The sequence below is a fragment of the Castanea sativa genome, chromosome 7 (genome assembly GCF_040712315.1).
Source record: "Castanea sativa cultivar Marrone di Chiusa Pesio chromosome 7, ASM4071231v1".
Lineage (NCBI taxonomy): Eukaryota > Viridiplantae > Streptophyta > Magnoliopsida > Fagales > Fagaceae > Castanea > Castanea sativa.
In genome coordinates this window covers 20,138,922-20,151,932 of record NC_134019.1, presented here as the reverse complement: position 1 = coordinate 20,151,932, position 13,011 = coordinate 20,138,922, and the positions used below count along the sequence as shown (strand labels likewise).

The window sequence follows — 13,011 nt, the reverse complement described above, 5'->3', positions numbered from 1 at the left end:
CTACAAAGGTTAGACCCTTTTGTAGTTGTACTCTGGTTAAATAATATATTATAAATCCGGTTTGAAACACTAATAATTAATATTATTATTTTTGTGTGTGTTCTAATAAATATTACTGTTTACTAAAAAAAAAAAAAATCAAAGTAGACCAAAATAGAAGTGTTAAAATGTAATTAATTTCAGCATGTTTAATATGTTTATGATTTCTTTTTATGACAAAAATAATACGTTTGGTGTGATTTCCAATGGTAAACCTATTAGCATTAAAACACTAAACAAAATATCACTTCTCTAGAAACTCAAGGAGTTAATAAACTCATGTGACTCTTATAGTTGCTCTAGCTTAGCTTGTTCTGGGCTTTTAGCTTTAATATTGCTAAACCTGATCCATATTATGTTTTCCTGTTTGTGTCAAATAATAGAACTTTATAGAATCACATGCAGAATTTGAAGAATCAGAGATGTTGCAATTGTGCCCCAATCCTCATGTAATACAATTATTTTCAAGAAGTGTTAGTTAGCCTTTTCTTGTTCAAAAGTAACAACTAGTAAAAACTGAAAACCCTTTGTAGTTCACGCTTGGGTTGCTCTTTTAGTAAAATGAGAAAAAGGGGTTAAAAATGCCGTTGACGATTTATAACACATGACGAATAGTTAATTACTTAAAAGAGTTTTGGAGAGTCTTGTTAGCACAAAAAATAATACAGATATTTGATTTATTTGTCCCTTAACTAGCCATGACATGTTAAACAAAAATTTTGGTGAGTTTGCTTGATGGTAATTGGTAAATACCAAATTACATACATATGAGTTATGACGTGGGTTTAACAATTGCCAGCCAAGACAAGCAATGGTGAAATATGGCAGAAACTTGTGGAGTGCTAATCTTGAGTTGTCTTTGGCGGTGATTGATAAGATGTTGCTTGCATTTTATGGGTCAAGGAAGACTCTGAAATAGAACAATGTAACCTAAAAGTTTTCAATAAAGAGAAAAAAAATAAAATTCAGTGGGAGCAAATTATATTATGAATTATGATATTACTTTTCTCAATTTGGTGCAAGAATTTGCATTCCAAAATCATAGGGCACAAAAAAGCCTTACTGCAAGGAGCAAGATTAACTTGATTTAGAACTTAAAACAAGTGTACTCAAAAGCAATATTCTTGATAAAGAAATGTGAAGGCGGACAAGTAATTCTTCAGAGGCAATCACACAAAGATAAACAAACCTATTGCAGAAGTGTGACTCAATTTCAGGACTGTAGCTTTTTTCCCCCCAAGACACACACACACACACAAATAGATGATTATGGTAGCAAAACCCTATTTTGCCCACTGACAGTGTTGCATTATTCCTAAAATCCATGGATTGATTATGCATCTTAAGCAACTAATTAAATTAATGGAGCAAACTCTACAAACACAAGAACAGTTGTCAAAGTCTATATATATTTGGTGTTTCAAGGATTACCATGCTGTTGATGTTTGGAAGAAATTACTGGAATTACTAATACTTTTGCAGATCTTCAAACATCTGAGTTTGTCTTCCTTTATAAATGTTTCCCAGAAATGCGAGAGGCTTGCTTCATCCAGTTCATCCTATATTAATGATGTGTCTTGCCAAGATCAGTCTCAACCCTACACACAGACTTTTCCAACTCTTCAACTTTATTTTCCATTGGAACAAATTGATCCATATGCATTATTAAGCATCCAGAACCCACCATATGTATATGCAGGCTCGCTTCATCCAGTTCATCCTATATTAATGATGTGTCTTGCCAAGATCAGTCTCAACCCTACACACAGACTTTTCCAACTCTTCAACTTTATTTTCCATTGGAACAAATTGATCAATATGCATTATTAAGCATCCAGAACCCACCATATGTATATGCAGGCTCTTTGAATCAACTGGTGGAAACAAATTGGTCACAGAAACTTAATTACAATTATGAGCTAGGATTTGCATTTACTTAGACATGGCCTATTTCTTGAACTTGAGAAAAGGGTATCCATATATGAGCTAGGATTTGCATTTACTTAGACATGGCCTATTTCTTGAACTTGAGAAAAGGGTATCCATATATGCTTCTTGATCTTCTCTTTACTTCAAATTCAGTTAGGGAAAGGTAGCCTGCAAGACATAGAAAGATGCACTAAGGCAAATAGTTTCTCTATAGCAGAAGCTTGCATTTCCTGGCATGCAGTCCATAATTGCTTCACTAACAAACAAATTACTCAATTATGAGTTGAAAGTGACATCACCTGTGGTTGCAACCCTTAATTTCACCCCCAAACTTACCTTTCAGTACCAGAAAAGCAAAATTAACTTTCGATTGAAGAATAGAGGACATATTGTAATGCCAAATCCAGGGAAATAATTAAGCCACAGGACAGATTTATCTGTTTAGTCAAGTTCCTCAATTGAAACTACAACTGTATGCTTTAGAAAATATGCTCCTAAATATTGATATTTGATTTAAATATCCTTGGATTGAATCATTGAATCCTTAATCATATTTCATACCTCTTCCAGAAAACCCAAAAGTAAAAAAAGAAAAAGAAAAGCAATTGAAATTAATGGAATTTTACTAACTTACCCCAGCCTGAGAGAAGTCTCTGAGCTGTCATTGTCTTGAGGAGGATCAGATAAACTGCAAATATTGGTGACTGACTCAGATGACTGACCTTGTTCAAGTACGTGTGTTTGAACACTAAAAAGATTCTCCATCTGTGAAGATACATTTTTTTTATTAACAGAGATATATCATATATGAAGAGAAAAACAGAAGAAAGAAAAAAAAAAAAAAAGAGACCTATTACCTGTTTTAGTCGTTGGTTTTCTTCCATGAGTTGGGCTTCCTGCAATAGAATATATAATTTAGTATGGTATATTGATACCCTTTTTTGAGGAGACAGAATCAGTTTAGGTCTTGTGATAGAATGAACAATATAACATTTAGTTCTAAATTTACATGAATTTACTCCAACTTCCATTCCTTTCTCTACACATTGAGCTAACCAGTGCACATACAAAGACCTTGGCAAAAGGCTGACAAAGTTTTACAATTCCAAGACTCGTCACCACAATTTTTATGAATTTGCACCAACTTGCATTAGCATTATTCATTTTGTATAATAAATAGTTTGTTCTACAAATAACTCATAATTTACAACTGCTGACTCACATTTGCTAAAGATATGGATTTAGGGTAAGCTTGTTATATTGTTGTAATCCTAATTGTATACATAGTCCTAACTTTGTTACTCTAATCCTGGGGTTAACATAGATTTAGTCTACTACATATTGCCTTCAATAATTACACTAATAAACTTAACTCAATAGTGAATATGTTGCTTATCGAATTATCAGAAAAAAAGAGTGTATATATGTAGTTCAAATACCTTAGCAAGTATTTAGAACCCTTAAAACATGCTTTTACGGCTAAGTTGATTTTAACACTAAACTAAACAATATAGTCCAAGTGTAAATGGCTTAACCAATTTCCATACAAACTAAACTACACTACACAAAGCATGGCAATATAGTAAAGCAAAGGAAATAAAAAGGAAAGCAAGCAAACCACACTAAACACCAAGAAATGTTTAGGAAGAGGAAAACCTAAGCCCTGGGTGTAAAAACCTCTCCCCCGACTATTCGTCAGAAATCTTCACTAGGCAAGATAGTTGCAGTACATTAGGACACTATGAACCCTCCAAGCCCAAAAGCCTACATTTACTTGAGTTCTCCAAGCTCCAGCTAGCAACCGACTGCTCTGAGTCCCTTATCTTCCTAGCTTAAAGGAGACCCTCCATTGAAGCACCAATGGAAACACTACCAATGAAGATTGGATTTGAATGTGGCTTCTCAAGTTTCCATAGCCATTCTCTCACTCACAAGATCTGTGTTTAATTATGGGTGAGGAAGGTGTTTACAATATCTCAATCAATACAATGAAAGAGATAGAAAAGAGAGGTTGGATTGGTTTTCTCAAAGCAATCCAATGGAAACACCAGTAATGAAGATTGGATTTGAATGAGGCTTCTCAAGTTTCCATAGTCAGTCTCTCACTCACAAGGTTTGTGTTTATGAGTGAGGAAGGTGTTTACAATATCTCAATCAATACAACGAAAAAGATAGAAAAGAGAGGTTGGATTGGTTTTCTCAAAGCAAGGGATCTCTCTTTTCATACACTAGGATTGCTTCTCTTAGATTTTCTCTTATGGTTTTGGGGGTTTGTATAACCCTTATCTGAAGCCACTTGCCACACTTCACAACTATGTATGTGCTGACAGATATGCATTCGATAGGTGTAGTCCAGAATGCAGAGTACATAGATGCACAAATCTCGACCATGTCGCCCCCTAAGGTCATGTGGAGGTTGTGAGTTACACGCTTGGACTCTCATCAAGACCAACTGCCACGCGGAGCTCACAGGCCACCTATGTCGCCTTTAGGTCACGAGATCTTTGGTTGATGTAGCTTTCTGATGTTGAGGGAGAGGCTCAGGTACATCTACCCCAAAATACAATAAAGCCTAGGAAAAATAAATTAAACATAAAATGCAAATTACAAACAACTTTTGTCACTGAATAAAGTCAACAATAAAATACTTCTCAGTAGTTGTTTATGATTTTCTGCTGTTAATGTAGACCACTAAGACCAAAACACCTGAATTCCTTGTGTCTCTCTCTCTCTTTCAAGTTCTTTTTATTTCTTCTTTAAATTACTATTTTGATAATTTATCATGATATCATTGATAATGGTTTGGAAATGTCTTGCAAAAATTATAATAATTGTATGAAATGTCTTGCAAAAATTTAAGGTTTGGAACATGACCTTTTGCTGAAGGGCAGTGATCTCTTCCAGAAATTTTTCACCCTGAAAGGCCAAAAAAGGTTTCTTATATTAAGAGAAAGTACATAAATTTCAACACTCCATTATAACGACGGTAAACAGAGATTAAAAAGAGAGACGTGCCTTTGTTTCTGTAACACGTCTCAGACCTATTTCAAGATCTTTCTCTAGTTTATGTAGCTCTTCTATATCCATTCCATGGAGCTCTTCTCCCTTAATTTTCCTGTTAGGTATAAACATTTCTCAACATTAATTTAGTGTGGTATTTAGAATAACAAGTTGATAGCAATGTTAAGTATGATACCTCAGCTCATGTGTCTGCTCCTCAATTTCCTTGCTCAATATGGTGTAGGTACTGTTCTCAAGCTAACACAAAGAATTGCCGTTCGTGAAGATTTTTGTCATGTGATGTGTTACCAAACACTTTTAATATAAAAATGGTTCTAAAATATGTAAGCATTTCCTGCCTTCAATAAGAAATTTGTAGGGCTGCCCTAAATGCTAGGGTCATCATTCTGCCATTCTGGGAGTGCTACAAGTAGTCTTCTAAGTTGTTCCAAAAATCATACCTAGCATTTTTATTTAATTTTATTTAATTTTTATAGTGGTATGATTTTCAATAAAATGTAAGTTTCACAGCTTTCATGAAAATTTCATGAAAAAATGGATTTAGAAATAATCCAGAGCCATGTTTCCTTATGATAATGAGAAAATTACCTGCATTAACGTTAAGATGACAAAACACTAAAAATAACTTTGTTATATGTAGATCAATGATTTGGAGAATTTTAAAGCTCCAATTGTTTAATAATATAAAATCTTTAAAAGAGGGTATTGATATTGTTGCATCATGCGTTTGTAGTAATAAGTCTAAACAGCATTAGATAAATATGAGATAGAGTAAATGTGGGCCAACAGCCTATGTAATGGAACGGGTCGCGGAAAAATTAAAGGAAGGCACTTTAATTTTTCTAGGATCACTGTATTTAATAATAAAAAAAGTTTGAAATATCTGTACCTTTAAACTAGTCTATTCTTCTAGATATCTTGAGAACACGATGGCATTATCATGATCAGTTCTAACTCCAAAAAGGACATTATTCACCAACTGAAAAATTCAAAACATCTTACCTGCAGCTCAAGACAAGGTTGGTCCATTTTTCCAAGGTTATCTGGATGCAGCTGATGCCTTTCGAGTACCTGCTGCAAACTTCAAACAACAAAAAGATAGCACATTCAGTTTTTCTCTCTCTCTCTCTCTCACTAGAATTCGATGATAGTGCTGATGAACATATAAACTACTATTTGTCTATTTCTGACTCAAATCTACGCAAAGAAAAGTTTGAGCTGGTGATTGAAGAACTAAATATCTCATATTGGCATATCAACTGTAGTGTCCTGACCAACTGTGTACTCAATCAAAATGTGAAGCACAAGTGATATTTATATTGATTGACACAAACTATATGTAAACTTCTAATTTGGTCAAACTATGCAATGTGAACATCTAAATGAACCCTCAAACTATTTATACTGATCGGCAAAAGTGATAGATTAACTTCTTACTTATTTTGTAAACATCTATTTTTTGCAAACATCAAATATAATGACTTAAAATATTGGATTTGGTGTTATTGCATTAGTGTTACAACATTTACAAAACATACATCAATGTCATCTGAAAACAATATACAAAACATACAACAATGGCATCCTAAAATTATTACAAATCACACACTGTTTGATGAGTTGGAAACCAGACCCAAAGAGCATTCTTGCAGGCTAAATCTCAAAGCAAATACTATTAAGAATACAAGTGTGAGTGAAGTACCACATTGAATAAGATGTCAAGAGGGAGTGGTTAATATAACTTAGTTGGATCCAAACTCATAGGCTTAAGCCTTTTGGGTCAGGTGGTATCCCTATGTGTTATATTAGTTTCTCAGTTGGAGTCTCCCTAAAGTGTTATCTCTCCATCAAGTGATATTAGAGCTTAAGTGGTGTGCGTCGAGGTGTTTAGGTCCCTTCCACAATGGGGATAGAGCAAATGTCAACATAAAAGATCCTGGAAAAAGGCCTAGGAAATGATTATTGCCAATGGTGTTTAAACACGGTGAAGTGTGTCGTTTCTATGGAGGTGTTCCTATGGATGTGGATGTGTGTGCCGGTTCTTATAGATGATTGTGCAGGGTTGACATGTGATTCATATGAATGGCGCATGAGATGCCCATGGATGATGTTTGGGTCATGGAAAAGAGCCCCATAAGGCAAGGGGGGAAGAGTGAGACTTTGTTAAAGGACATAGAGAGGTAAAGAGTCACACATGAGGGGGGATTGTGTATTGCGAGTGAGACTTGGTCAAAGGACATTGAAAGATAGAGATTCACACTTGAGGGGGAGATGAGAATACACGTGTGAGTCAAGTCCCACATGAGAGGAGGTGGTTAATATAACATAACTGGGCCCAAACTCACAGGCTTAAGCCTTTTAAGTCAAATGGCGTCCCTATATGTTATGCTAACTACTCAATTGTAGTCTCCTACCATATAGACTTTCTTTGAAAAGAGAGACCATTATAAGTCAAGTAATAAGAAGTTCAAAAAGTACTAGTAGAAATCATTGGACACAGTGATATGATGGGTGAAATTTGGTGACCTAAAGGGAATCGCCATAAGGATCTAAACTCATCAACTTTGGCCATGACCCATGTCGCTTTTTTGAAAAATTTGTTTGTTTAGACTTTTGTTTTGTTAGATTTGATATCTATGTTGAATTTTTATTGGAGTTGGCTCATATCTGTTACTAGGCCATTGAGTTGGGTGCTTTATGGGTGTAAGAGAGTGGAGTAAAGCAGAAAAGAGCGAAATGGTACAAGGGCATTTTAAGAAATTTGTATTTGGTAGAGTTATTATATATAAATACTGTTGTAACCATATTTTCTCATTTAGTAGATTATTAGCCATTTTTTCTTGTGGACGTAGGCATATTGCCAAAATACTTAATTCTATGCGTTGATTTTCTCACTTCTCTCTTCTTTAATCTTGCGTAACCATATTATTTTTCTTTTATTTTAATTTTCAATTTAAAAGTTAGAATAAAGTCTTACGAATACAAATTCGTTGTCTCACCTTGAGTGCTGCACTTTATGGTCTATCAATTGCAACTAGCCACTACATCAAAAAAAATTGCAGCTATCCACACATTCCTTTTCTTTTTCCTTACATAATAACCAAAGTTTAAAATAAATAAAAAATATCATACACGACACACTACAATTGGTGAAACATAAAATGAAACACCCAAAGTGGGATAAATGATTTTCAATCATGTATCATTAGTTCTAGGATGTTTCCTAGAGTCCTTATGATTTATTTTTGTCATTTTTCCAATTTTATCTTTTTCTCTTTATGATTTTTCTTATTTTAAGCCTTAATTGTGCTTAACACGAATTAGGGTTTCTTAAGGACCTCCTAGACACTTAGAATTTCTTTACTATATATATATATTGGGTTGTAGCTTCTGAGAATTCGGAATTTGATCAATAGACTCTCAAATAAGTTTTTCATTTTCTTTCTAGTGGAATCAAAAAAATCTTCTTGTAGATTTAGGGACCACCCTGTGGATTCAAAGGATATTTTCTTGAAATAGACTTATTCCTTTTCATGTGGCTTTTTGCATGTGTCAATGATATTCTAGGACCTTTTTGTTTTGGATCCCAACAATGATGGCCAAATTCTCTAAGTGTTAGGGCTGTTCTCTGGATACTGCAGTGTCAAATGTTTATTGAAAAGATTCTCCAAAGTTCAAAGAAAGGCTTCACAAGACTCGTGATATTAGTTTCCCATGACAGTTCATCGTGAAACCCTAGAAAACCGTAGACATCCAGGTATGTGCTTCTTGATAATCAAGTTTTGCAAATTTTTTTTTATCATTGACTACATTGAACTTCATTTTGAAAGTTCTTTATTTGGTGTATTGCAATCATGCTTAACAACTACAATAAAAGACAAGTTTATAAGTGACACTTATGCACTGTGAAAAGCACAATTATTATGGAGAAGATCGTGTATTGTCATGATCCTTTTAATTGTCACTAGCATGATCGATACAGAAACTAACATGGTACTCACCATTAGAAATCAAGTTAGTTGACCAAGTTATTTTACTAATTTTACTGTGGTTTAATTAGTAATTGGTGATTGTGGTTCAAACTCAAGTCACTCATGATATCATTTCTCAGCAGTATGTCTTCCTAATTATGTTATTTGTACTCTTTGGCTTGCTACTGTGCTAGTCTTGCCCATCAGCTATCTTCACAGATAGGCTGTTCCAACATTACCATGTTCATTGACAATAATCACATTAATATTTATAATGTTCAGTTGGTCACTCTACTGATCAATGTCAAGATTGTTAAACTCATTACTAAAAGTGTTTTTAGCTTTTATTTACACAAAAGAATTATATGTTCCTAAACATGAGAAACTGTACCATCTAAGCAAGGCTAATTACACCATCCTTAATCAAGGATGACATACAGACAGAATAACCCCTTAAAGTTCAATTAAGGATAATTCCATGACTGGAAATTATCTAATTTAGTCACACATAAAGGTGGCATGCATTAATCCAAACCCTTGCGATTGATGTTTTAGTCATCCTTATTTCTATGCTTTTTCCCAAAAAAAAAAAAAAAAAAAAATCTCAAACAATAAATGAAAAATGGTTTGTGTTTGTGTTATGATCCTAGTGTCCCACATAACTTAAGTGCAAGCTTAATCATGTGTATATAAGTTCTTGGGCACTCCCCCTCCCCCTTACAAGCCGGTTTTCAAGGGTGAGTTTTACCCATGAGTTTGTATCATTTTGTATCAGAGCTAACCATTGCGCAGAGTAATCTAATGTAACTAATTGAGTATAGAATCAAATAAGTAGCGGCTTTGTGGTCAAATCGGAGGGGGTAACCTAGAGGTTAGATTAAAATGTCTTGCTAAGTCATTGAATAACTGATAGGTGAGTGGAGTTGAATCATGTGTATATAAGCTTTTAGTCACCCTCCCCTTGCAAGTTGGTTTTCAATGGTGAGTTCTACCCATGGGATTGTATCAGTTTATTCCCCCTCTCCCCCCCCCCCTCTTATTGAAGTGCCCATTTTCCTACAGCTGATGCTTGTTGGAAGGGTAAAATTCTGTGTTCTCAACTTAATATGATGTGATACTTGGGGCACACTTTCCCACATTTGACAGTTTGTGGTAGGGTTGTCCATGGGTCGGGCGGGTTAGGTTTTTGCCCAACCTGCAACTGACCCATAACAGTTCAGGTGGGTGGTTTTTCAATCCGCAACCGGCTCGTAATAGTAACGGATTTGTTGGTTTGGGTTGCTGGCGAGTGGTGGTCGGTTTCGGGTGAACCCGATTTCATCGGAATCCTTCGAAACACAGCGAGATCTCACCAGATCCGATGAGATCTAGCTAGATCCATCCAAGATCCGGTGAGATCCCGTCGAATTCGGCGAGATTTTTGCCAAATTGTGATGAGAAATCATTGGTTTGGCTAGATCTGGTATTTATTGTGCCAGAAATTGACGGATTTAAGTGAAAAATTGGCCGCAATCTGGAAAGGGGGTCGAAATCTTGAAAAAAGTAGCCGAAATCTAGAAAAAAATGACCGGAATCTGAAAAAATGGCCAGAATTTGGAAAAAACGGTTGGATTTTGAATGGACTTTGGTTTGGGTTGGGTTTCACTGGTTTTGAACTAAAAAACCGATAACCGACCCGCTGGGTGTCGGGTTAGCAAAGTCGGAAACCGCATCCGACCGCTGGAGTCGTCAGATCGGGTGGCAGCGAGTCGGGCGAGTCACCGGTTTGCTTGGACACCCCTAGTTTGTGGTATTGTATCACTTTGACTAGTAATTTTATTTCATTTAAGCTACCATATCTCAAATTAATGGTTAAGCTAGGCTATATATGTTTCCCCATCAGATGTCCTACTTAGGTCATGTTTCCAACATACACAGCTACATTACACCATAAAGATTTTAATCAGGCATACAAATATTCTCTATGAGATCCTGACTTGTCCATTGCTTCAGCAACCGCATTTTAAAGCATTTGGTCATGTACTCTCCTCATAAATACATGCTTCATCCATATCCTAGAACTTTTCTTTTAAAAGTCCCTAAAATTGAAATCTTTGAGGAAGAGCTCGGAATGGTTGGGCTTATGAAACGTTTAACCTTGGGGAAGAGAGACATTCAATCACACCCTCCAAATAAGTAGGAAAAGGTTATCCCTAACATGCAGGGATTTCATCAAGAAAATGACATTACTTGGTTACCAAGAAAAAATGGTAGAGTGAAAGAAAACTAGCAATTTGCAATAACAAAAGAGTAATGCTACGGGCACAAACTATTTTACAATATTTTTACAAATTATTGATGTGGCCAACCTCTTATTAGTTTTCATCTAGATCTACCATTAATATCACTTTTTCATTTACCAATAATCACTTACCACATCAGCAGTTTGTAAATTTTTTTGTAAAATAATTTGTATTTCTAACATTATTCATAACAAAAAATATTTAACCATTTCATGGCACTAAATTACCGTGTAAAGATCCTAGTGACTTGATAAGACTGAAATGAAAGTCATTGTTCCAGAAATGCTATCATGCCAAGGAGGACCTAATATGCTAGTAGGTATCAACGTATATTTATTTTTATACCATTGTGCCAAAAGCATTCCTCAAATTACGCAAAGCAAACTCAACTATTCAAGAAACTAAGTCTACAAATATAGATCAATTCATGCTATCTTTAGCACAAAATGAGACTATTCTAGCACTTTTCCTGAAGTCATAAAAGCATGTCATGCTGACTTTGAAATCAGAGGAACATCATATCAGTTGATTGCTATTGGATCCTGTCTAGCCTAAAACATCACACGAGCCTAAAAGCAAAGAATACGAAAGCATTCATGACACAGCAAGTTGAAGATGTTTTCAAGAATTAGGCCAAGCTCGCTTCATTCACTTCATATGGTCGCATCTTCTTTAGGTGTTCTTGCTCCACAAAGAACTAACAAGAGAGTCTGAGGAAACTCTTGTACAGCGATCAGAATCTCAAAGTGGGAGGTTGGAAGAGTGTCATAGTAACAAATTTCTAGTAAGATTTGGGCTAGGGTGGCTAGAGTGCCTAGTCGCCTAGTATGGTGAAGGCTTGTAATTCTTTGAGAGAACTTTCCTAACTCCCATGAGGCTGGTATGGTAGACATGAAGTTTTACGTGGATAGTTCAGATTACTTAGATTTGATTTTAGTGCATTAGGAGTACGTAGTGCTCAAAAACTACTGGTGAAGCCAAACTATTTTCTTAGGAGGGCCCATCTGTAAAAGTTAGTGTGTGTGTCTATATATATATATATATATATATATACTTCATAGAAATTGCATGGAGGAGAAAGCTTTTTTGTCAAAACCATGCCCCCCTCTTCTCCCTTCCTCCGCTAGTGCCTAAAGCCCATTTTCATGCATATAACAAATGCAACCCATACCTGCCTACTTTCTACTCAAGATGGTCCATACTTGTGCTCTGGCAGTGGCTTGCCTTTCACTGCATTTGATATAAACACAAGATGATGGCCTTTAAATAACAAAGTCACTATTCATGCATAACCCCAAAGCATATTCTCTAACTTCCATAGCTCAACTTCATGTAGAATATTTATAGTGCAACAAAACTTACTGGCTTAATGAAATCAATTTTTTTCCAAAATCATGTAAAATGGCAAGGAAAGAATTTTTGGCTAAAAGCATAAGGTAGAGAGAAAAATACAAAGGCAAGAGAAAGAGTATAAAGATAAAGGAAGGAAAAGATACTAATTACATAGGATAGAGCTAAGGAACATAGGGAGAGAATCACTAGAGGTGAGTCCCCAAGCCCTAAACCAGTCAAACATAGAGCTACTGAAAGAGGCCAATAGCTGATCATCCGGACTTTCCATGTCCTCAAACGTCTTTTTATTTCACTCCCTCCAAAGACATCACATCAAGCATAATGGAGCTAAATTCCAAATGCTAGACAAATGCTTTCCAGGCCAATTCCACCAACCAAATAAAGTATTCTCAACCGATCTTGGCAAGACCCAAGAA

The 13,011-nt window shown here is 35.4% G+C and overlaps 1 protein-coding gene across 8 annotated transcripts in view; it reads right to left on the bottom strand.

Annotated features, from left to right (window-relative positions):
• Positions 1-640: 640 nt before the first annotated feature.
• Positions 641-13,011, bottom strand: part of LOC142642470 (MADS-box protein SVP-like) — a 78,780-nt gene continuing 66,409 nt past the window's right edge. The window contains exons 2-10 of one of the 8 annotated variants that reach the window (XR_012845663.1): positions 5,992-6,070; positions 5,165-5,226; positions 4,984-5,083; positions 4,843-4,884; positions 2,826-2,864; positions 2,603-2,733; positions 2,054-2,136; positions 1,471-1,986; positions 641-969 (exon numbers count right to left, since the gene is read on the bottom strand). Coding sequence is in view for 4 of the 8 variants with exons in the window: in XM_075816832.1 (XP_075672947.1) it covers positions 882-949; positions 1,043-1,101; positions 2,603-2,733; positions 2,826-2,864; positions 4,843-4,884; positions 4,984-5,083; positions 5,165-5,226; positions 5,992-6,070 (580 nt within the window). In the remaining 4 variants the exon portion in view is untranslated. Of the gene's footprint in view, positions 970-1,042; positions 1,102-1,160; positions 2,137-2,602; positions 2,734-2,825; positions 2,865-4,842; positions 4,885-4,983; positions 5,084-5,164; positions 5,227-5,991; positions 6,071-13,011 lie in introns of those variants that run through there. The other 7 variants (XR_012845661.1, XR_012845662.1, XM_075816832.1 and 4 more) reach the window with 7 other exon arrangements.